Genomic DNA, 26,362 nt, shown 5'->3' on the forward strand with positions numbered 1-26,362 from the left:
TCTTTTACAATAGCCCCCCTGTCCTCATTCTTTTTTTTCTCCATTCTCGCCCATCCATCCCTCCCCCGGTTTCTATCTCTCCCATTAGAGCCCATTTAGCGAGGCGATATCTATTGTTTTGCTCGTTACTTTCATCTGCCAGGATAATTGAGGGGCACAGTCACCCCTCCCCTCACTAGCTGATAAGTCGCAAACAGCACTGGGTGAATCACGTGTGTCACGTGTGAGCCGGTCTGCTGGTGCTCAGCTCTGCCATAATGGACTACATATAGTGCTAGTTATTCTTTATTCTTTGGATCCCCATTAGCCTCCACAGAGTGGTTGCTAGTCTAGTTATATGGTATCTTAAGCACATTCTGTTCTATTATTGCATAATTTAGTTTAATTGATTGGGGTAATTAATTGATGCAGTACAGTGGCAATATCTCGTGGACACTTAAGGTCAATTTCATATGACCATAACCCTGTCACACAGGAAGACTATATAATTGTGCTGCTGTTCTATTAATCCTCGGCGGAGGATGGAGCTTGTTTCTAGAGTCAGCAGGTCCCCAGAAGCATTATGTCAGCATTACTGAGACCAACGGATGGAGAACTGTTGATGCTGCAGCATCATATTGATTCCCCACTGATTTTTCTTTATCATGTATTTGATATTTAAGAGTTAACATTATCATGGAAATATGATGGCTCAAAATGAGAAGCGCACTACCTTAATGCTTTATACAAATACAAAAGAGAAATGAGGAAAAGAAAGTTCATTAGTTAGACACTGGATACACAATATACCATACAATAAACCTAGCTAACAGAACACAACCCTATTCATAAGCAGAGGCAGAAAGCAACATTTACCTGAGTACAATTTCAAGATAGTATTATTTTGGGCTGAACGATTTTGAAAAAATGTCCAAATACGAATATTTTCAATGATATTGCAATTATGTAATGATTTGCGATATTAGAGGAAATTGTAATTTCACAATTATTCTCATTTTCATTGAAAAACATATTAAAATGATTATGGTATCGCGTCTCCTGCGATTTGAAAATTGCCATTTGTAAAATTTGGATTAATTAATTGTGCAGCAGTAGTATCATTTTACTGGAACATTTCTTTTTTATGTGACTATACTTTAACTTCACTACATTTCAGAAAATGTGAACTTTATAACGTTATAACTTTACAGAATGAGGTTTTACATGAAAAACTCCCTCTAGAATAATATGATTGATTGCTGATAGTTCAACCACCTACTCATTACAATATTGCAATACTGAAACCTGTAACTTCACTGTTGGCAACATTGACACGTATAGAAACATATGCCACAATATTTTGGTCTCATCTCTAATTGAGGACAGTGTGACTACATTTTCCCTGAGTTAATAATAATAATGCAAAGTGCCACTAATGCAAAAAAACAATCTGAAACCAGGCACAGCCAATACTGCAGCTACCTGCTGTTTCAGTCCAATCTTTTACTACCTTGTCCACAAGAAAAGTAATAGTTGCAACAGTTTAGACATACAGATGTTGACATGCTGATGTGCTCCATCTATAGGAAAGTAATCGCTTCAGCAAATTTACACACAGCGGCTCTTCATATGTGTGTATTTGATGTTTTATATTTTATATTGAAACCTGCAAAATGCAAGACTTGAGTGTTAAATGGAGCAGCTTTCCACTGAATACTGGGAAGTACAGAGTTCACACTGTTCTCTGTTTCACTGTCTGTTTTTTTATGTCCAAAGAAAAAGAACAGGGGCGCTGGGACGCAGAGGTCAACCAGAAAATCACCAATGTGGTTTGACTTCTGTCTTTGGTGCTGAATATTTCAACTACAGACTCTAATGCGAGTGAAATAATTCACACATCTGTTCATTGGAGACTTCAGCAGCTATGACTTTCTCTGCCTGTTTGTGGCAACATTACTATCTCTGCAGTTGCAGATCTAAACCGTTGCTACTACTTTGCTCTCCTATAGGTGGAGCAGGTTGTCATTTGTGCAACTTTTACCAAAGAATTTTGAAAATTTGCAGCATGCCAACATTAATTTGTGAATATGTGTTAGCTTGTGATTTAGTCATAAGCCAGTTCCATGCTCAAATAAAACTGAAGCTGCCTATGGAACTGCCTATAGGGCTGTAGGCCAAAGCAGGAAACCTAGCATGCAATTGACTTCACCTTAAAGGGTAACTTGAGTGTTTTTCAACCTGGACCCTATTTTCCAATGTTTTTGTGTCTAACTGACTAATGGAGACAACAATTTCTGAAATTGGTCCAGTATTGAGGAGAACACTTTAACCGGCATTCACGAAACGAGCTGCGAGGGCAAGTGAGCAGCGTCAATTTAACACTACATCCACTAAAAGTGCTTGTTTTTTTTGCTACTGAAAGGCTCAGATAGTTATTATAAGTGTCTATACAACATTATGGAAAGGACCCTACAGAGAAATAAAAGGTTTTTCTTACCTTTCACTTGATCTGGTCTGGTAGTTATTCTGTCTAAGTCCCACTCAAGGAGAAGTCTCATTGTGAACTCTGAATGTCCGTATACTCAACTAAATTCGGGCGGTCATCAAATTCAAAGACCTCCTCTACTTTGTAGAAATCATCTAAATATTCAGCCATGACACTGAAATTCTTTTATATAACTCGAAGCTACGCTTTCTGTACTCCAACATAACAAACTCTGCCCGGCTGGCACTCGCGTTTCCACCATGGATGTATTCCACTATTCCACCGTTGTCTTCAGCAACCTCGCCAGATTTCACAACGAGACATCTCCTTGAGCAAGTTATAAAAGACACTTATAAAAACAATCAGAGCCTGTCATGGCAAAAACAAACACTTTTAGTGGAGTTAATGATGGTGCCAGCTTGCCCCAATAGCACCATACTGCAGCCTGTGAGCAGCTGCCCTCTACTACTACGTGACTAAAATGTTGTCGGACACTTATAATAACAATCTGAGCCTGTTAGCAGCAAAAACAAGCACTTTTGGTGAAGGTAATGTTACACTGACGCTGCTCTCTTGCGTTCGCAGCTGGTTTTGTGGCTGCACTCGCCCTCAATACTGGACCAATTTCAGAAATTGTTGTCCCCATTAGTCAGTTAAAATATGGGAAAATAGGGTCCAGGTTGAAAAAATACCAAAGTTACCCTGTAAGGTAAGGGCTAAGATGATACAGTCGATACAGAAGCAGCAAATGGGCAAGTCTCGCTGGCTGCATGGCCTGAGGGAGGACTCCAGTCTTAAACTTTAACGAGGCCTCGTGTCCTCTCGATTGTGGCCACTAATTGAGATGTTAAGGCGGGGAACCGGCAACCGTGTTAGACCAGCGTTTCATTGGCTCCATATTTCTCTTTGATGAAGAGCTGTTGTGTTTCCCCTTCCTGTTTCCCTCTTAGTGGTGGTAGTTGGGTTTTTTTAGGGGCTACCATGCACATCTGATCTGGACCATAAAGCACTTATTGATCCTTGTGAACTTTTGCCTCCCTCTCCCCCTCGGTCCTCACAGACCTGATGTCTATGGATTTGAACACAGTCAAGGAGAAATCTATAGCTGGGGGAAAGATGATTAAGTGTTGCTGAACAAAGAAAAAGGATATAGGGCCACACACTTTTTAGAGGGTACTGAGTCCAATTAACTAGACTCCACCAAAGAATCAATAGCTGTCAACAAGGATTTCACTAAACGATTTGAGCGGGGATTTTAGTGGAATTCATTGATGTGGTCCCCCTTTTTTCCGTTTCTCAGTGGTGTGCATGTGTAAAACATTTATTCTGGGTGCCTGAGTGTATGTGTGAGTCGGCTGTTTGTGTTTTTATTTGATTGCCCCTGTGTTTATGCCCGCGGCCAATCGCAGCCACTTGCCCGTCTTTCTGACAGCTGCCACATCAACACAGGACGCTTATCACAACTACCCGCCCTTTGACCTTGTCTCAATTTGCCCATCCCTCGTCCTCATATCGAGTGTGGTCAGATTTACGGCCGGGCCAAACACAGGCAGCCAAGGCACACAACTCTTGGGTGTAAAGCTGAGCCATAGATTCCTGACAGACAGTCCACACATGGGCCCGGGATTGAAGCGTGTCCTTGAGAGGGAGAAAAATCAATAGCCTAATGGGAAAGTGGTTATGGCTTCTCTCTCTTTTCCCCCTCTCCCTCCTTCTTCCCCAAGACACTTTTCTGCCCACTAACTCCCTGTGTTTAAACTAATCTTCTCCTCAAAAAAAGGGACAAATTTTAAAGTCGATCATTAATGTGGTGCCCAGAGAGGGTAGATTAAAAAACTGATATATGGCCTAAGTCAGTGTGCCATTTAGAGAAGCAGGGTGGCGTTGCTCCTTGCTATTACATCGGGGCACAGTAAATGGGATTTAGCCAGGCTTTTGCAGTGAGTAATAACACACATGCATACACTGCCACCCACATGTCATAGCTGTAAATCAGTGGATCAAGTGCACTAAAAAGAAGTGCACCCGAGACTGAGGGAGAGAAGTAAAGACACTTCACACTGTCTACTTTGAAGATAATAGCTCTGAAGACCAGACTGTGTGGCTGGCCCGACTAAAAGCAACTCACCATAATTTATTTTAAAATCTTTAATCAGGATACTTTGTTAGTGACATCAATGAATCAGTTTGTACTTAAGGGGACTGGACGGGTGAGACACTTGGGCGAGTACATTTGTATCCGTTGTTATAATGATGGGAAGAGAGGTTTTAGCCAGAATGGGAAGCAGATGGCAAACTCATAGTTTGCAAGGAGAGGAGGTGGGGCCTCTTAATCTGTGCGTAAATAGAGGTGGGAGTTACAGTGCTGATGAGGAAATTGCTATGAGAAGAGCAGTGAAGTATGATGAGGTAGGTGAAACATTCTAACCAAGTGTAGCAGAGCAGAGCAGAGCAGTAAGCAGCAGGAGCACCAAAGTCTTCATCTCATAACTTTCAATGTTCTCTCAGATTTCTGCTTAAGTTGCTTTAACGTTTGATGTAAAACATTTTCACATATATATCAGTGTTACATATACATGTATTATGCGGTGAGACCAAGAGTCTCTGAAGCTGTTTTTCTATTCATGGAACATTGAAATGAAAGACATTCTGAAGATTACATGTTATACCAAATGTAAAAATCCTCTCATGCATAGTTTTAAGTTAAGACTTCATTGATCCCAGGGTGGAAGCTCACATGTTAGAACTGCAGAGACATGCTGAGACGTAAGAAAAAGAGATGAGCTTTATACCATATATTACAATGCCTTGGACAACCCTGTCTCCTACAAAAGTACTTTAGAGGGAAACATATTTTTTCTCCCAGTTTGTAGTTGAAGTTTTAAACATGTGATTAACTTTAAAAAATTGAAACAAATCTAAAAAAACGCAACAAAACGACTTGGTTAGGTTTAGTGAAAAAATATCATGGTTTGTCTTAAAATGACTACATTTGCTGTCTTATTTACTTTAAGTTACGGACATAAATTAAAGAGGACCTATTATGCTTTTGTGCTTTTTCCCTTTCCTTTAGTGTGATATATAGTTTTTTTGTGCATGTAAAAGGTCTGCAAAGTTACAAGGCCCAAAGTCCACACCAAATGGAGTTACTCTCCCCCACAGAAACACTGCTCCTGAACTGTCTGAAATGCCTTGATTGAAGTCCCGCCTTTTCTTCCGTAACGCGGTGATGTCACAAAATAACACATTTACATAAAAACCTGCACACCCTCAAAGGAGCTGAAACAGAGCGTTTCATACAGAGTGCTGCAGCACAGCAGGAATGAGAAAAATAAAGTGTTTCTTTGAACATTAAAGCATGTCAACATGTTCTAGTAGAAACCCAAAAGACAAGTATGAACCTGAAAATGAGCATAATAGGTCCTCTTTAAAATAAGTGAACGTTGACTTTTGTTTTTCACTGGGTGAAAGTCCTGTGTTTGTGTTTGTTTGACCCGTCCATAACACCGACCTCCTCCCTACATGGACTTCTGCGGACTATCATTACAAATAGTATTGGTGTTGAATGTATTTATTTGTATTCACTCTCCTTTTACTGTGGCTCTGGTTTTGGTCTCCACCAACTCCAGAGGGAAGTGTCAGCCCAAATTTTCAGCTAGATTATTTTTTTGATAAAACAAGTAACGTAACGAACTGTTAAATTGCGGGCCATACAACAGAAACAATGGGCTGAGGGGAATCACAGTTAGGGGTGATAAATATCTGTGGGTTCATCACTAAGAGCAACTGCTTCCACATTTAAGTAATCAAATGATCCTTATTCATGTATACAATATTATATATATATAATATATGCAGTATATGTAATATGTACACACTATGCACTACAAATACAATACTATGAAATACATATGGAAAAATACCATAATAGAGCATAAATTATAACATAAAAATGCAAGAATAACAATATAGTAGTAATGTAGTATATTTATAATTATAATAAAGTGATATAAGTAATATAATACTTTGTAATATGCAATGTCTTCATGGATCCCTTTAATTCTGTATCATTTTAAAAGAATCAACATGTCATTGTAACGTAGGCGTTTAAACTGTATCCTCCAAAAACAATACAAATCAAACATCCAATTTTAGGTTTACAGTTGTACTTGATGATTTAGTGCGTGTTTTGTTTGTATATTTTGTTTGTTTGTATTGCTTTTGATTTTAACTTTTGTAAAGAGTTGCCTAAATTGAGCTGTCTTCATGCAAAATTGAGGTTTAGGCATCAAACAGTGTGCCGTTTGTGGTGTTGGGAGCTTTTTAAACACCTCGCTGGGGCACGCCATCTCTGCTGTGAGGTTTTTAAGCGTTCATTGTACTTCCATAACTTCTCACTTAAACTATGCTTAAGCCTAGGGGGTGAAAAAAATCCATTCCTACATGGTCACATTTAATTCCCTTCATCATTTTTCAACTGGAATGAGTGAAATTGCTCCTTACCATCAGCAACTTTGCTCATTAAGAGCTTGGAGAACATTTAAATATTTCTATTTAAAACGCCTTCCCAGCAATTCCCAAAAGCCTATTTTACGCTTCTGCAGTAAGTGGATTAAACTGAATTAAAAATGAAAAGAAAAAAGGAGAGTCTTTCTTGTAGTGCCTTTTATGTTGGGTGAAATATAGCTTATGTTTTATATCAGACAAATAAGTATACTGCAGATACACCTTTAGTGCAAGCTGGCTAATTGATTTAGTTCACTCCGCATGTAAGAGAGGAGGGAAGTGTGGAGAATGATAATAAAATCACACAGTTGGCTTTCTGGTGGAGGCACACCAGCCAAGCTGCCATACTTTATTTGTCTTTCCCCCTGTTTTTCTTTTTCCTATCCGTCTGTCCTCATTAGACCTGTCTTCTCCTCTCAAAAGGGGGTTGTCTTAAATCAGTCCAAGTATCTGCTCTTCAGAAATCCACTCTTTATGTATACGTATTTGTTGCAGATTATTTCAAACGCAGCCAGGACATCTTTGTCTAACATATAAAAAAAAACTTTGTCTTTCTCTTTATTTTGTCTCTCTTCTTATATTTAAATAATTTCTAAATATTTATTATTATTAACTCATAGAAAATATCTTTAGAGTTGTGGCCTTGCAGCACAGTCACAAGTATTGGTGGAGTTATAGGCATTTGTGGTGTTTGAAAAACCCTCCATTGATAATAAAGTACAGTAGCTATATGAAGAATGACCTTCTCTGGATGACGACTCTCCGTCCAGGTAAACCATAGCTTTTTGTTATGATAATTCGCGACAGCACAGAGTCCCAAAAAAAAACACATTATGAAACTCTGCATTCAATTATTGTGACTCAACAGGAGATTACGTAGAAAGGTAGCCTGCTAAATATTCAAACATTCAGTCCGTATTCGTGAATATTTAATAATATCTTTTCACATTCAGCAGCACAATTCATTTGAAAACACAAAGAGCATAAAGCTCTTCCATCGGGTCTGGCCAATTGATACTGACAACAAAACCAACCATTTTTATGGTCAATAGGGACTTTTCTTTTGTTGCTTGGCTTTTGTTCGGCTCAAAGGACTTTGATGAATTTGTTTCCCTTCATTGTGATTTGACAGGCTGAGCTTGCACGTTAGCGTCCTTGTACATCTTCTCGCAGGTTACACACACACTTCCACATGCCAAACGCCAGTGTACACACTAACAGATCTGTGACAGACGGGCCAATCTTCCTGCTGGGTAAGCCGAGGTGAAATAGCTAATTGGCGTGCAACGCGCGAACGGCATATTGTCGCATACACAGCGGTTTAGCGGTGACATCTCGCCTTCTCCTGAAGTGCACAAGTGAGCAGAGACTGACGCAGGGAAATTTGAGATGAAAAGGTTGTGATCATGGCCTCAACTAGAGAAACTACACACTAATCTTGCCTTCACCATGCCATTTTTTTTCAAATTGATAAGCTTGCACCCATTCTGAAAGATTACTAACACATGTGATACACTGATTCTCATATCTTTCTTTTGCTCTCCCTCTCTCTCTCTCTCTCCCTCCCTTACCTATTTCTCCCTGCAGTCATGCCCCGTTTTGCTGAACAAGTGGAGGTTGCTATCGAGGCACTGAGTACGAACCCTCCACAGGCCTTTGAGGAGAATGAGTTCATCGACGCGTCCCGTTTGGTCTACGACGGCGTCCGTGACATCAGGAAAGCTGTCCTCATGATAAGGGTATGTCCTTTACCTCCTAAGAAAAGGAAAACACTCACTGAAATACTCTGAAATGGTTTGAATGCTCAGCAAGAGTTCGACAGAAATGAATGTGTTTGGAAATGCTGACCAAGACCAAGTGCAGTAATTTATTTCTGCCTTCCTCCATATATTTAAAACATTTGAATGGGTATTTTGTTAAAGAACACATCTGAATAGTTTATTTCCCAGTGTTGCTGAAGTCAATGAGTCAATGAGTCTGTATTAAACCTGCAGTAGACAGAATATTTTTGGCATCATTGGGCAAAAATTCCAAAATAAACCTTTCAGCATATTGTAATTCAAGTGCTCTGAGAGAAAACTAGACTTCTGCACCTCCTCATGGCTCTGTTTTCAGGCTTTAAAAAATCTATCTAGCCCGTGATGGGAGACTTTGACCAATCACAGGTCATTTCAGAGATAGAGCGTTCCTGTTGGCTGTTCATTCAATGGAGGCAGATGTCAATCACTCGCGAATTCCAATTCAACGGTCAAACTAAGGAGCGCTGATCAAATATGATTTAATATTCTGTTACTGTCCGGCTGTTTTCCTCCAGTCTGGGAAATCTTGCAGATGCCATTAGGAGCACCGGAGGACACCAAAGGACACAGAGGCACATGACTTTTTTCAGATTACCTGTTTCATGTACTACTGTCAGGATATAGCGACCGTTTTATAAAAAATAACTTTTTTGAATCATATTTCATCCATGTGTACCCACTGCAGCTTTAAGCATATTTGATTAAAAAAATTTTGCAATCTACAATCACTTCAGTCCATATATTATTGTCGTTTTTACCCTCTAATTAATCATTTCCTGAGTCACTGGATTCATCCCCAGGACTTTCGAGACAAAGTTGTCACCTTCACCGACTCTAATTCTAGCTACACATCTGTGGTACATTATTAGAGCAAACTGCTACTGACGATGACAAAAATATATCTGCCCTAAGGATGAAGACGAACATAATTGAAATCTAAAATTCAGTTGAATTCCCCTTTGAGATGTCACACCTGTCACATGATCTGTTTTATAATGCTGGCAGAACATTTTACAGCATGTCATTACAAAAAAAAATGCTGCATAACAACATGACACCAGCAGCTCTACCGCCTCACATCCTCACTCTGATGTTACAGTATCTGCATTTTTCACCCGAACTGGCCCTTCTCTCTCTTCACCATGTAATTCATTTATTCAACTTTATGCAGGCTGGAAGGTTTCCCAGTGCAGCTCTGGAAAAAATCTAATTATGGAAAATAATTTGATGTTAGTAAATAATGTAAAACAGGCAGCTTTGAACTGCCCGGGACCAGCTGGCTTCATAATCCCATCCAAGTTCAATTACTTTCTGCGGAAACAACTTGGAAGATCCTTGCCTTCTCTGTTGTCTAACTCTATCATATAGATAGCAAAATGTTGGTGCCACGTGTAATAGTTTTTTTTGTGCGCGCCTTTTTAAGCGCCCGTGTTATTTTTCTCCCACTTAAGCCGAGTAATGGCTCCTTTAGAATTTTTACAGCACAGATCTTATGAGCAGTCGATGGATTAAGAAATCAATTCTCCACAGTGTTTAAAAATGGAGGCAGGTCTTGAGAAGAGTGTAAAGTCATAATGAAAGTTCTCGAAAACATAGTTTTGTCCTGGCCTTTATGTACCCACGTACACACACACACACACACACACACACAAAGAGTGAGAGAGCAGAATAGTGCAATGGAGTAGCAAGTACAATGGAACGTGTATAAAACTGAACCGTGGTTGGAGACTGGCAACTGAATATATATCCGGTGTTTACTCTCTCTGCTATTCCCAACAAACTGACCTACAGTACAGCCGGTCTCAAGCAGAGAGTTCAACTTTTGCTGGAAGTTCAGAGCTAAAGTAGCACTGCATTACAGAAATGCAAGAGGGGCGCCTTGATGGGGGCATGTTGTCTCAGGTCCCAGTGAGACGATGAGATGCAATCCAAGAAAGGCTGGCTTTAATAATAGATCCTTGAGTTTAAAGGCTCATCAGATGCCATAACACTGCACAGTGTTTTATAATACCATGAAGGCTGTTCTCATACACCGTTCGTAGCTATATCTACGAAAATGAATGCACTGTGATTCATATATATACCAAAAAATCAATTTATATGTGATCCACGTGATTATGAACCAGGACATATAAAAAGCGACAAACAACGCGAAGGGAGGAGGTCGGGGTGGATGTGTCGGTCAAAAAAACACCAGACTTTTGCCCAGGAGACAATTGTTTGTGTGAAACTAGAAGTCAATGATTTATTTGTCACGTAACTTCAGTACTTAAGTTACGCCACTTCCGAAGTTATTTTAATCCAAACCACGATCTTTTCCTAAAGCACGGAAGACGGAAGTTTATTTTGAAAAGACTGGAGTGGAAATTGACACACGAAAAATGAGGAATAACGTTTTGTAAGATATCATACGAACCGTTGTATGAGGACACGTTGCTCTATGAGACAAGTTTTGACAATCAACACAATAGCAATAATTGTATCCTCTGTTTCGTTGATCATGAGGTTAACACCAAAATTACAATAACAAAGCAATCTACTGGGTACGTATTTTGCTGAACAACATTGTGTTTTTTTTGCCCTCTGTGTCTACACCTGCACTGTGCCAACCCAGTGGCCCCATTAAAATGAACGACAGCTCTCACACAGCTGGTTCTATTACCTTGGATTTTGTGATCCAGCTATAAATGCATTCACATGAAGAGAGGAAGGGTTGTCAAGTGTGTTTAAATTTGACATTTATTTATTTCCCATGGGGAAAATTAGGTCAGAAAAATCAAATCAAAAATAGTTTTGATTTAGTGGGATTCAATAGGAACACAGGCACATAACTAGTAAAGCCAAACAAAAAAAGCAATCATTCAAATAACCAAATAAATCCAACTATACTGTATATATAAAAAAAAATATTCAATGAGTCCATTACAGGATGTTCTATTCAAAGAGTCACACTGGATCAACCACTGTTGGGAACACTATGAAGGACATTCATCACAAACTAGCCTACGCCAGAATGCACTAAATTGAATGAATTATTGCCATCGGTTTTGGTCTACTAGCAACATTTTGTTTGGTAGAAGTCCTGCTTTAAAGCCAGTGTGGGCACTAGTTTTATGTGAAACAGTAATTATATCTCTGACACAATTAATCATCATGGAGAGGCAGGATATAAATAGAATAACTGTCTTCACAAGGATAACTGTGACAGCGCTGTGAATGCAGGACCTTTTCTAAATGTCAGCATCATTTAGGAATGATGACTTTACACATATACATGTTTTGATCTCACAGTCTGTTCTGCAGCAGCAGGTAAACCATCCAGCATTGGTTACCATGGTGATGTAGCCCAGTATAAAAAGAGTGAGCCGGCTTCATGAGATCAACAAGCCCGTGTTGAAGTTAGCTAGCTAACCCGCTAATCTTAATTAGTGCTTATTTATCATTTAGTCTCTCACTTTTAAATGCAAAAAAAATAAAAAATTCAATTAAATTGTAATTTTCCCACTAACTGCTCGTGCTCCCGATGCTTTTTCCAATTATTTCGTATGGTGGAGTAATTTCCTTCATTACATGACACTTGTGATTCAGATGATTTTTTTTTTTCTTTTGAAATAAAAACAAGATGAATCAAAGGACTGTCATTACTTTAAAAGAATAACATTAAGCAATTACAAGGGCCACACAGCAATGTTTAATGATAGCTCTTCAAAGACTCTAAATAAACATACGATTATTGTGGAGAGACAAACTGCAAATATTAATGTACACAGATAAAAAGCAATACAGCAGACTTTTTGTTACATTTAAGGGGCTTCCTCTTAATTAAAGATATAGTCCTGTTGAGCAGATTTCGCTTTAGCGTGAACGTTTTACTACAAACTCTGTTTTACTACAAACCCTCAGATTAAAAAATATTTTACTCATTTATAACTTTGCATTTATGGCTCTTGAAAGCAACAACACCAACGTTGACGGAGAACAAAAAAATTCTCTAATCTTTGAGTCGTAGCTTCAAACTAAATTAAATGTTTTCAAGGTTTCAAGCAATTTATTAACAGATATTTCTGCAAATAACACTAGCCTGGTGACCAAATACAGAAAAGCATCCCTAAATACTCTGCCTGCACCGTCTCTTTCCAGTGTAAACAAATTACAGTCAGCCCCTTTAATTCACTAAAACTTGACAATGCTTTTTTGGCATCCTCTTACTTAATGGCAATGTGTATGGAACTACAGTTGCTGGTGCAGGTGTTTTAAAAATGGGACCTGTGAATTCACATCTTAATTTTTCTGTTTTGTAATTGTTGCCATGTATACCTCTACATTTCATCACATTGTTTGCTTGATGATTTCTGTGTTAAAAAGCACTGAAAACTGCCACTTTCCACCAAAGCTAATGCATTAATGCTGTTAATTTGAAAAAATACCTATAATTCCACATTTCTGCATTTTCAAAGAGTGTCACCCATTTGTAATTTAATTTGACAGAAGAGTGTAGGTGAGGGAAGGAGGTGTGTTAGCCAGATGATGAAGACTTTACATCTCTGTCCGTCATATGCTGAGTTTGGTTTGAGCTGAGATTCCAGATGAGGCAATGTATACCGGACGACAACACAGGAACATATGCTGTATGTTACTCTAGATTCCCACACAATGCGGCATGAAGTCAAAGTCGCTCTTTTCAACTGTCAATTTAGGAGTTGTATGATTTATTTATTTTTCCAGTTTCTCTCTCTCTCTCTGAACTGTTTGTTTGTCTTTGTTTTTCTCATAGACTCCAGAGGAGCTGGAAGATGACTCTGACTTTGAACAGGAGGACTATGATACTCGCAGCAGGACTAGTGTCCAGACCGAAGATGACCAGCTCATTGCCGGACAGAGTGCTCGGGTGAGTGGATGTTCACCTCCCCACTGTGCTGAGAACTTCCTGAATGTGCCTCAGACATGGAGCCTGACATGAAAAAGATGTCGAAAAAGACAACATGTAATTTAGTTTGGGTAAAGGCTGTGCAACATGCCCAAATTCATCATATAAGTGACTGTGGTGTTGCTTCAGTTGTAGGCTGAGGTGCAAGTTGCGCTGCATCCCACCTGAACACCCACCCCTGTTCCCTGACCATACTGGAATCCATTCATCCAACTAGTTCCACTTACATAGCATGAAAGTCCATTTAAATGATCCGAACAAGCGGGATTATTTTAAATAAACACGGTTCGGGGGGGCGGCAGGTGTAAAATTGCAATCACAAACAGAGAAGTAATTACCGAATTCCCTTCAGATGCCAGACAAAACACAAAATACAGTATAGTTCTGTGCCAAGGTTTCAGTCGCGATCACCAGGGTCTGGGCTTTGTTGCACATTAGCAATTTTTCACTTGGGCCCGGCTTAAAAAACATTAAGAGGGTATCAGTGCTTGCTCCCTTCCAGCAACACAGAGGCTCTCGTGGTGTGTCGCATGTTGAATGGATTGTGGATGGCAGGAGTATGACTTGGCCCGGTGCCTCTCCCCATGGCACAGGCCTGTATTATACCGCCGGAGTCTCTACACAGTCTGCACACACAGGGGGGTAATGCACAAAGAAGGGAAGAATAAATGAAACCCAGACAGCAGCTTATTGTTGCGTAATGTATACTATACCGGTGGTTCTCAACCTGGGGGTCAGGACCACCAAGGTGGTCGTCAAACAATTTCCAGGGGTTGCAAGATGGGCATAGAGAAAAAAATGAAATAACAAATAAAAAATAAATGGTAACACTTCATTTTACAGGTTTGCAAATTTCAAGGTAATTAGGAAGTAAAAAATTAAAATTTCTTTGGAATTACTGCCAAATTACCCCAAAATTTACCTCAAAATTGATCAAAAATTACTTTTAAATAAATCATCGGAGGTGGAAAACCAAAACTAATGGAAGACACTTCTGATCAGGCAAAAACCTCACCATTGTGCAACTTATTGTCTACACAAATGTAACCTGGTAGCTAATGTAATGATTCAGGGAGTTTTTCTAAGAAATTTCAAAGAAGTTATTTGCTAATTATTATCTATTTATCAGCAGACATGGAAATAAAGCATGTCAAAGAACTTTGTATTCTTTTCCTGGAAATGTATTAAATTAATTGCCAGCTATTGGGAAATAAGGGAATATATTTATTAAATAATGTTTATAATAAAGTAATTTTCAATAAATGTTGAGGTAAATATTGGGGTAATTTGGCTGTAATTCCAAAGAAATTTCAAATAGGTTACTTGCTAATTATCACCTAATTACCGTGAAATTTACAGACCTGTAAAACAAAGTGTTAACGAAAATCTTATTGATAAAGCGCCATTTGGATCTGATTTAATTTCGCAGCACTCTTTTGTAGCCAATCATTTTATTAATCACACAACTCAACTGCAGAACTAAGAGACAACTCATAAAAGTTTAACATTTGTCAAATCTGAACAGACCCTTGCTTTGGGAGCACAATAGCATCTCCAGGATGCCTGCAGGAGGTCCGGGGTGTGAAGTGCTGTGAGTTTGTTGTATGTATACTCCCACTAAGGCTCCCGCAGCGTACCGTTGCGGGGCCATCTGAGCTTAGATGCACTAGCGCTGCCACACAAGGGAGCTTCACAGCACAAAACTAGTTTCCCTGGCACTCAACTGTGCTTTGAGTGGGCAGCTCGTCTTGGGAACAGTTTGAAGTCGCAGCATGTCCCTTTGTCATGACTTGTTGCTGTAATACAAGTGATATAAGGTGTATTAAAGGGTGACGTGGCTAAATGTAATGAGTGTTCATGCACCCTTAATTAGCAAGCTATGCGCTCGAGCTCGCAATCGAATAATCAAAATGAAACATGATTTGTACATTTAGTACACGTTATCGTGTGCAGCGTGCTTTACATCTGGCATACTGACAGAGCCTCTCACACAGTTAATTGATAGTGCCTGTTTTTCCACTCATGGACACTGTTATGCCCTCAGAGACTAAACATTTACACACGCAGAAGGCAAGCACATCCATAAAAGATGTGTTTGCCATAAACCACTGGTGATCTGCCCGGTCGGCCTCAGCCTGTCGTGTCGGGATAAAGCTCGCCGTCCTCTCACGGTCATGCCAAGTGCACACGGGTGCTTCTGTGTTTCTATTCAAACAGACAAGAGGAAGTGTAATCCATTTTCTCCGTAGGAGCTGACACGAGCACACTGAGGTTTACAGTCATGATCCCTCCAGGCCCCTCCAGTGTGCGGGTATCGTGCACAGGACACAGGCGTAACGTCTCCCCTCTCACTTTCTCCATCTCGCCGTCTCTCTCTTGCTCAGTGTAGAAAGAAATCAAATCAAGTCCAGGGCGTTCCCAGGAGCCTTTCTTCCCAGTGCTTTGCCTTGTGTGGTGCTCCACTTGTCACTTCTATTATACTTATGCGTAAAGCTAACTTATTAGAGCAAACATGCATAATGAGAAGGCAGAAAAACACACAGGGGGAAGGAGTCCTGTACATAGTGTCTCTTTCTATTAGAACATGCAGACGCAAACTCTCCTTCTATAACACACCGCGGATAATGCACACACACACACACACACACACACACAAACCCAACATCTCTTAACACAGTGATTGGATAACACTGTTGATAGGTCATCCATAAAATTGAACTCTGAGTGTCTGGGCAGTTTATTTCAAATGAAACAAATTAAAGTCATTTCAAGACGCCGCGCTCGGTGAAGAAACCCGGAAAGCGCTCTAATCCCTGCAGACGTAGCCGAGTCGCAGAGTGTATTGGCACAGCACTCCCTCGGCCGGATTTGCCACTATGTTAAGCTCCCAAGGCCCGCTCCTTGTTGTTATCAGTAAAGTAGGGGAAGGGATTTAGGGATAAGTGAATTCTAGAGAGCAGGGGAGGAGGGAGAGGGGGGCTTCACCAAGTGCCTTCCTGCTCCCCTGACGTCCCAATTGGCTCGTGTGTTTACCCCGGTGCTGCAGCTTTCTTTTGTGTTTCAGAACCTCTCTCTCTCTCTCTCTTCCTCTCTGACACTCTCTCTCTCTCTTTTGTCACACCACATTCAGAGTGAATTTGAATACCAACCAAATCCCTCACTCTCTCTCTCTCCCCAACCACCCTTGATCCCTAATTTTAGAAAAGGAATTTCCAATCCAAATTGTTGAGTTTCAAGAGACTTTTTGCTCCCTTTAGCTCTTTGGGGGAGCAGTTCATCTTGGTTTTTATGCAGCTCTTGTGCGCAGAAGACGTAGGGGGGAAACATTTTGATCGCACTTACAGAAATATCCGAACCTAGAAACTACTCCGATTCTCAATTTACATTCTTTATCTGACTCGCTACAACGGTATTTAGCAAAAACTAGAACTGTGCCTTTTTCCAACCATGGGTGTACCCGCCATTTTGACACCAGGGGCATACTGCTCGGTGTAATTATAGAAATAAGTGAATAATTAATGCCTCAACAGTTGGGTGCAGGAACGAAATGAGCAGCAAAGATATGCTAATGACCGCCCTCGAGTCCTGAGGTCAGAGAGATGTGCTTTGGTGGCACAGTGCACTCACCTGTGTCGCTATTGATTAGGCAGCAATTACTGTACAGCTTCGCCTACATTATGTTTTGGGCCACATTGAACATGAGCATGTAATCAGCAAACCATACCCCAGGGAGCTACCGGCTAATCAGAACCACAAGCACCCTTAAAGTGTCTAGACTAAAATGCCTCAAGTTTATTTTTATACATTTTTGTGCTATTATTCAAACAGATTTATTTTTTTTAATTATAGTTGAAATCAACAGCATAAATAAGAATGTAAGAATAAGACACAGCAAATGTTGTGTGATTTAAGGCAAACTCAAAGAAGCAGGAGGACTATTGGTTAAAATATGGTTATTTAATAAGCCCATTAGTGGTAATAAACCAAGCCTGTCCGGATTAGTAAATTATGTTATGGAGGTATATTTGACTTGTAGATGGGCCAAGCCTTCAGGAAGAGCACCGGGCTTTGAGGTAAATTTTACATAGTGGCTGTGAATTTCAATAACATCAATTACAACCTTCATGTCCGTCACCTGATGCCATTGGGCCCAAAAATACTTTTTTCCCATAGACTTACATTGGGAAAGAGACGTCTGTGAATTAGCGGATCATTTTTTTTTAGGTAAATCAACTGCCCAGTACGAACACTGGAAAGCCCTTATTCAAATCATTAGGTCCTAAAAGTTGTAAAATGCACTAATAGCCGAATCCAGAGTTATTTTTGTGCTGTCATTCATGTGAATGAGACCCAGACTGCGGCTGGACCGAGGGCCGGGAGGCGGAGTTAAAGGAAAACGCTAGTGCTCCTGCTGTATGGGCCCAATTGATGCGGAAGATCACCAGATGATCCGGGTACTTAATCACTCGACAGTCGAGCCATTTTGGCTTCATGCGCCACTGAGCAACTTTCATAGGAATTAACAGGAGCCCGCCTCCAACGCTGTATCCAGTTCTCTTTAAACGTCTATGGGATGGGCAGACTTACAGTAGTTGTTTTGTCACAGATTAAATAAATGTTGTTGCAGTGGCCCCGGAGTCACTGCCTGCTGTGTGCGACCCATAATTCATAGCGACACCTGCAAAGTGAATACAAGTTTGCCCCGCTGGAATCAGTGGCCTGTTTTAAATTGTTTATTCCTCATTGTGCAGTCTAAATACATATTACTTTGTATTTGTTTTAAATGTGAGCCGTGTTTTCACCCCACACGCGGTTTAATGGGATTTGCTGCCTCGCTGTTGTTTGTGTGTCTTGGCACCAGCAGCGGAGGAAATCTACACTGGGCTTGAGGGGGCTGGTTTTGCTTGTTTGTTTATGCCGTTCGGGTTTTTTTTTTTTTTTTTTCAAGCTAACCGCCATCAAAGCTTTGCACCACTCTGCTCACACAGTGATCAGTAGGCCAAAGCTCATGGACACATCTGTTGGCCTCTGATGAGAAAGTTGTGCCTCCATGCTTCTCTATTTCTGCCTGTAATTTCTTCTCTTTTTTTTGTCTTTCATTGCAGGCCCCCTCCTGTTTCAGCGTATTTTCTTTTCAAAAGAATTTCAGAAGGAAAAGTCATCTATATATTTTTTTCAATTTCCTCCTGACACGTCTAGCAGGAGACATGAGCAAAGTGACGCACTTTCTAGCTGAGCTCACGCCGCAACCCCACACACCAGCTTTGCTGTGAGTGAGGGAATAAGGAAGAGGCAAAAGGAGGACAAGGGCGATTATTTCATTAAGAGAATAGCAATTCTTGGAGGACAGTCAATAATAGATGAGGTTAAAAAACAATGGTGACTTTTCGTTTTTTTTTACTGTACTCGTTTTCTCTCTCTGCCTCTCGAGTCAATAGAATCGACCTAATGGAAACCAGGTTACTCTTCCTTCCATCTCACCTCCCTGACATAATGTTGAACAAATGCATTATTCATTCTCTGGTCTAAGAAGCGAGGTAATTATACATTTATCTCCCAAATAATACCGGGTCCGTACCGCGCCTGTGACCTTGCCACAAGATTTATGCCATTTTGGACCTGCCCCCAAAGGCCGCCGAGGAAAGAATGAAGGCAAAAATGGATTTGCTTTTTATGGATATAGGATGTCAAGGGGTTTGAAAGGGTCCAGTCATAAAATGTAAAGTTTAGAACTTTATTTTGAAGCGTTTAAGAAGGACTCAGGCTCCAAACTTAGTGTTCAAGTTTTGTAGGGCGGATTAAAAAGTAGACCAAAGAGAAAAAAATAGAACAAATGGTACAGCTCTCCCCCTTATATTATTTCCTTTATTCTCTTTCTCCTTAACTAATCCCTCTCCTTATTCGCCCCTTTCCTCATTTCCCTATCGTTCTCTCTTCCCCAACCTTATCTCTCTCCTTTACCTAAACTCTTCTCCTCTGGCATTTCCCTCATTCTGAGCAATCCTTCCAATTTATTCTGCTCAAATTTACTCCCTAACAGCCTCCTCCTGCTCCTCTAATGCTTTTGTTTCTTCCATGCTCCCCTGTTGCCTGCAGGCTATCATGGCGCAGCTTCCCCAGGAGGAGAAGGCTAAGATTGCTGAGCAGGTGGAGAGCTTCAGACAGGAGAAGTGCAAGCTGGATGCAGAAGTGGCCAAGTGGGACGACAATGGCAATGACATCATTGTGCTGGCCAAGCAGATGTGTATGATCATGATGGAGATGACAGACTTCACCAGGTAAAAATCACAAAGCAGCAAAATTTAAACCTGCAATGACTGATTTTTTTTTTGTGCCACCCAACAAGTTGATGTATTGTCACATTTTAAGTTCATATTGGATGACTAATATATTAGCAAACTATTGCTTAAACATCTAGCCCATGCACAAACTGTACGTGTCTGCAAACCAGGGATACGTTAAATGTCGACATTTTTGCTTTTGGACAGAGAAAGTTATGTAGTATAAAGAGCAAAAAGAGACACACCTGATAGGCGGGAGGGGAGGTGGATGGGTCCAACAAACACAAGGCTTTCTTCCAGGAGACAACTGTTCGTACGTATTAATGAAAAGTATCAAAGCGTGTTCATGAAATGTATTCCTGGTTTGCAGAATCGTAGAATGCCAAAGTTTTTTTTGCGACTGGGTTGTAAATTCTCCCGCTATGTTCACCAGTTGGTCGCTAACTTTGTTTTTCTGCTGTTTGGTGCTGGGTAGGTAGTGTATAGAGGGTATCAGAGGTTTTCCACTGCAAGCAGCTACCTGCTGTTTCTGAGAACAGGTTGATAAGAGCGGTGAGAGTGAACCAAAACAGAAATGTTGTGCCATAGAACCAAAACCGTGAGCTTAAAAAAGTGTCAGGTGATAATTCTCTGTGAGAATTTTTTGCAACCCTTTTCACATACAGTGTTTTCATCCATTGTTTATATAAAAAATATTGGAGCAGCAAAAATAAATCAAGTGGGATTGGTGAAAAACAACCCTGCCTCAAAGCTGCAAACTGTTTTGTGAAAGGCAAAGTGACCCAGACAACCTTTGTTTTGCTCAGACTACGTAGCGATGCTGTGATTCAAAGATATACTGTAATAGATAATCTGTTTGCATTAAGAATCTTGTCGCTTATGTTTACTAAAAGCCAGCAGCTTTCCTCTCAATCTCCCCCATCTGGGCTCAACATATCAGGGAAATCCCTAATGCCTAACTGATGGTTATCTGCCTCCTGTATGGATTTGTGAACCACTCCACTATTATATGGCATGGAACAAACCAAAAAAGAGAAAAAAAAAAGAAAAATCAGAGCCACGAGTCATTAGTCATGAGTGATTATGGTGGTGCAGTGACTGCACCATTATTACTTGGCATTGACCCCAGTTACTCAGATTGGCATGAACAAACTGAGTGGAAATTTCAGCTTAGCGCTGACTAAAAATGAGACATCACACACAGGCAAACACACTTATCCAGCCACAATAACTTTCCCCGTGCTGGCAAATCAAGAAAAACACAACACAGAACAAAGGCTCAGTGGTTGGCCATTATTTCCCTCTCCTGTTCTATTTCCTACTGTAGCTGCTCTGAAAATGCTCCTGTTTTGCTGTTAAAAACAGAAACCATTTTGTTTTTGTTCTTTGTGATACAAAGCACGTCTTCAAGATACATCATTAGGGACAAAGGTATACTGTATTTGTACTATCCACTATCTGGGAAAAGCGTGTATTGTTGGTTGATTGTAATGTCTCATATACCTCCTGCCTGCCGCAGCAAATTAGCCGCTGCTGTACGCGCTCAGTGGTGAGCTTTATAGGGAAGCTCTGCATGTCCTCTGCCTCTGCAACTCCACCCACATTCCCTTTTTACCTTCTTTCTCACTCCTTTAATTTTCCCAGAGGCAAAGGCCCCCTGAAGAACTCCTCAGATGTGATCAACGCAGCTAAGAAGATTGCAGAGGCCGGCTCCAGGATGGACAAATTGGCCCGCGCTGTTGCAGATCAGGTAACGTCTGCCACTGTCATTTATATCATTATACTTTTTTATCTGAGACTGTCTCCGACTGTGTCGTAGTAGCTGGCGGCGGAGCAAGTTTTTTGAGTTGGAGTAAGTGGGCATGGCCATTGGAAATCTTTAATGTGGGCATTGACAAGCCCAGCTGGAGCGGCGGGCTGTGTTGCCGCATGACTTTGCCTCCCAATGGGGCCAACACTGAGAGAGCAAGACAGCAGAACCAAGTTGTGTCTCTAATATAATTAGCTCCCAGCCGAGGTGTTGCATTCATTATCAGATGAGTACTTCTCTAAAACACGCTGACAGACCATTTTCAATATCTAATCAATCAGTGCTGTGCCTAGGGAAGACGGGAGCGAAAATAAATGCGGTGTGTACGCCGTGTATGTGTGCATACCGCAAATGAAGTGGGAGGTATTTCAGAATGCAGCACTCCAGGTAATGCATAATGTTCTTCTTCATTTCGTCTGTCTCTAATAAGCAGTGAGAATAAACTTAGGCACAAGACTCACTGATTTATTAAGGCAGCCTGTTGTCAATGTAATTGTAACTGCTGTTTGCTAGCAAACCCTTGGAATAATCATTGTTGGTTTCAGCATCGCACGCTGGGCCTCTTTCCAGTGTTGCTTTGCTGAAGAAATGCTGGAGCTCACATCAAAATTTAGAATCACAATCTCATCTTTTTTTCTGAAGTCCTGAAACTCACATGAGGCCTGCACACATGATCGCCAACAAAGCTGCTGCACCTTTAGTTTCATGTGCCAAATTTCAAACCAGTCACTATACTTAAAGCTATAATATGCCAGAATTAAAAAAAAAAAAAAAAAAAAGAATGTATAGACTGATCCAAAAATAATCCATCTCAATCATCACTTCTCACCCTCTTGAACTCTGTGGTGCTGTCTGTATTTGCCTGTTTATTCTCTTTTCTATTTATTTTGCTGTGTTCGGGACATTTCTGGGCTTCAGCAAAAACATATTTCTTGTTCTCACTAACGCCGTTCCCTCTCTTCATTCACTCTATAGCTGGCTCAACCATTGCTGCTCTCTCTCCCTCGCTCGCTCTTTTAGCCGAGGAGGAGGGGCCAACAATGAATGATAATAATAATAATGAAAACACAACGATTCTTAGTTTCATGTGATTGTACACTAAAGAAAACATTGTTATGAATATTATATTCCATTTCTTCGAATAGATCCCCCAAAATGTTACACACTGTGCCTTTAATATGTCAATGAAATTTCTCCTTTATATAAATGTCTGTGAATACCCATGCTATTATAATATTGATAACTAGATAACTAGATATTGATAACTAACTATTACTAGTGAATCATACCTCCATAAAAGCTGCACAGTCCTCAAAATGTTCTTTGAAACCTGCATTAATTGTTTGTTTTTTATTTTTGTTTTTTGGCCACCTTGGGCCAGTGCAACAAGCTGTAAAGACAACATTGACATATAACACCACCTAGTAAATTTGATATAACAAATGTGTCAGCAAACAGCGGCTTATTTACACATCCAGCAGATACAGTAAGACAATATTCACTCTCCTTTCAGCTCTGTTTGACCGCTAACTCCTAAGAAAAGAGAAAAGGCATTTACTTTGTCTGTCTGCCGTTTGGTGCTGGCCAGGTAGCGTACAGTTGGTTTATCAGAGCTTTGTTTACTCGCCTGCTGTACCTGGAAATGGTGCTGATGAGAGCCGTGAGACCGAATCAAAACAGTAAAGCTGCAGGCCGTAAAAAAACAGAATTATTAATGAAAGACACTGAAATGCTCCATAGAGCTGAAGGAAACTGCAGAGTCGTGTTCATCATCACACAAATGACCCCTTTCACATTACATGTAGTTATCTGATCGATTGGTGTAAACATATTGATTATACAAGCTTTAACAGAAGAAAACAGAAAACTTGAATTTCCATCCGGATCCAAATCTTCAAAATAATTATAAAAAGTATTAGAATACATGGGCCACAACTTTTTTCATTCCGTGTTAAAAAATTAAATTTTGACATAGGCCAGGTTTTATTGAGATGTCCTACTAACTAATTAGTTGGTCTGTTTTTTAAAAAAGACGAAGAATAAAACAAAAAAAATAGCCTGCCCTTGACAAACCTTTCCAAGCCTTCATCACTATTTCCTGTGAAGGCATTTTATACTAATTAAAATCATTTCACATTCATTTAGGTGGCGTGATCCTATCTGGAACTGAGTTTGCATAATCAAATGAACATACGCAAGTTAAAGTACGCACAGAAACTTTGCTCAGGGTTAGTCAACTAATCGGCTGTTTTGGTCTTAGTCAACTTAGATTTTAGTTGATTAGTCGTTTTTTTACGTTTTTTCATGCTGAATGACTTATTTCCAAGAAACTTAGGAGCACATCTCTGGTAAACACAAGATTTAAAGTGGTGCTTTTGTCTGATTCTTTGTGGAGAATCTCAGTTTTACAAATCCGTCGATTGAATCAACTAATCAATTAGTCGACAAAATCTTATGAGTGTCAGTCGACCAAGAATTTCTTTGGTCGAGGACAGTCCTAGGATGCGGTTTATCAGTACAAAGACATTGTTTTCGCCTCTTTCTGTACATTTCTTTATCCCGTACCTTTTATGTGACAATATGTGACTTCACGACATAATCCGTGTTTCCATTGACATATTTTTATTTGCATTTTAAAGTATCGCATTAGAAAAGCTGTATGGAAACGGCAAAATTCGATAAAACTTCCTCAATTGCGAGAAAAAGGTTTTTACGCTCGCTTGAGGTGGTTTTGCCCCGAAAAACAATTCATGTGCTAAATAGATTATGGAAACGGTTTTGCCGAATAAATTCTGATGTGGCGAACATTTAACTCACATGACTGATCGACTGTTTCTGCTGTCAGCTTCTTCTCAGATATTCCCATAACGTATACGAATGCTTGTCTTCGCCTCCGGACAGCATTTACTGTATATGGCCAATACGAGCTGACAGAATAATTAAAACTTGCGCAATTGAAACACATTTTTCTATCGTAGGTTGGCCAAGCCGACTTGTTTTGTTTCTGGTTCGCAACCTCTATATCTGCTTTTCTGTTTACTTGCAGATTACAGCCACGCGTAGCCTCGCGTAGCCTCTATCGCCTATTTCTGACCAAAACTGCGCTGTAACGGAGTTTATTCTCTCCAAACCAGTTGATGGAAACGCGCTTGATTCACATTTCTTTTTTTTGCAACATTTTAAAAAGTTTGCTTACAATTTGCTTGGCAATTGAATGGAAACACGGCTAGTATGTGGGCAAGCCTTCCGCTATTAGCACAGCGCAGCATGCCTCTCAGTTTGAGCGGTCGTAGAGTCTGTTGAGCATTCAGCTGACCAGAAGGCATCTTTAGTCAGAGCTGGCACTGTTTTCCTCATGTGACACTGTCCTGCTCTCCAGAGCATATTGCACTACAGAACAAAGGTTCAAGCTATGATTGCATAACTGTCTGTCACGCAGTAATTACCACAAACAGAGAGATGAAAAATGAGAGTTTTAATCTGTTAGCGTCTTGTTTCTAAACATTTTTAATGTTTCCATGTGTGAGAACATTTGTCTCTGGAAGCCGGTCCCAGTCTGCGTCACGGCTTGTTGTTTAGAGCAGGATCTGGGACAGAAATGACAAAGTAAGCATGAACTTGTGTTCATGTGCTCATGTATTCATTTCTTGGCTCGTGGGCTGCCGAGTGACGATCGGTGTTTAACAGGGTTTAGGTGGGAGTGAATCTGTCACATGGCAAATCAGTGGCAGAGCCTGTGTCTGAATCAACAGTTGCTGTAATGAAAAGAGCAGGTGGCTTGCCATTTTTAATTCTCACTTAAATGGTTCCTAGACCAGTGTTTACTGAATATTCAAAGCCTTCTGTTACACTTCCAGAAACATCAGAGCTATGTTCAGGAAATAAAGAGGGGCTTGAAGACATTTTCATTTCCAACATATATTTATTATAAAAGTCTTTTCATGTGAGGCATTCGCGGCATCTGTTTGCCATACCGTTCAGTGAATGGAATGAGTTATTAAAAAGTTAAAACAGCAAAAGTTTGATTTTATGAAGCATCTTATTGGAATTCCACATCAGATAACATAACATGATTATTTGTCCTGTTGCGTATGAAAAAGACAAGTATTTTGCATTCCCACATTGTTGTAGGTAACCTGTGTTTATCGAGAGCACTGTGGCTTGACGGTAAGAATAAAGGCTGCTCCGCTGCTTTCAGACAGGTCCCTTAAGTAGCAAACCTTGTCGCCATGACTCCACATCAGCCCTATTGATGAACAAGTGTGAAGCAGAAGGCAATTCTGCGTGGAACGGTGGAAGGACGGCGAGCTCTTTCATAGTCATTTAAGCACAGCACTTGACGTAGAAAAACCCCTCGAGGCAACTCACCCCATTTCACTGCAGCAATGCCTTTTTTTCTACTCTATTTCCCCCACTCCATTTCCCTCACTCTGCTTCATTCTTTAAGTATGCCTCCTACAGACACAAGCAACATAGTGGAGGACAGCTGTACAAACATTAAGCACACCTATTCAGACATACATTTATTGTTGAGAGTCATGAACAGCAGTGGCATACAACAGTATCGCTCTGCTT

General features: G+C 40.3%; 1 protein-coding gene across 6 annotated transcripts in view; it reads left to right on the forward strand.

The window, feature by feature from the left end:
• The window catches only part of ctnna2 (catenin (cadherin-associated protein), alpha 2), a 375,732-nt gene that overhangs the window by 337,698 nt on the left and 11,672 nt on the right, over positions 1 to 26,362 (forward strand). For all 6 annotated transcript variants that reach the window (XM_037765878.1, XM_037765882.1, XM_037765879.1 and 3 more), the window contains 4 exons: positions 8,558 to 8,709; positions 13,544 to 13,657; positions 19,793 to 19,974; positions 21,622 to 21,727. In XM_037765878.1, the coding sequence (XP_037621806.1) occupies positions 8,558 to 8,709; positions 13,544 to 13,657; positions 19,793 to 19,974; positions 21,622 to 21,727 (554 nt within the window). The remainder of the gene's footprint in view (positions 1 to 8,557; positions 8,710 to 13,543; positions 13,658 to 19,792; positions 19,975 to 21,621; positions 21,728 to 26,362) is intronic.

The sequence above is a fragment of the Sebastes umbrosus genome, chromosome 3 (genome assembly GCF_015220745.1).
Source record: "Sebastes umbrosus isolate fSebUmb1 chromosome 3, fSebUmb1.pri, whole genome shotgun sequence".
NCBI lineage: Eukaryota > Metazoa > Chordata > Actinopteri > Perciformes > Sebastidae > Sebastes > Sebastes umbrosus.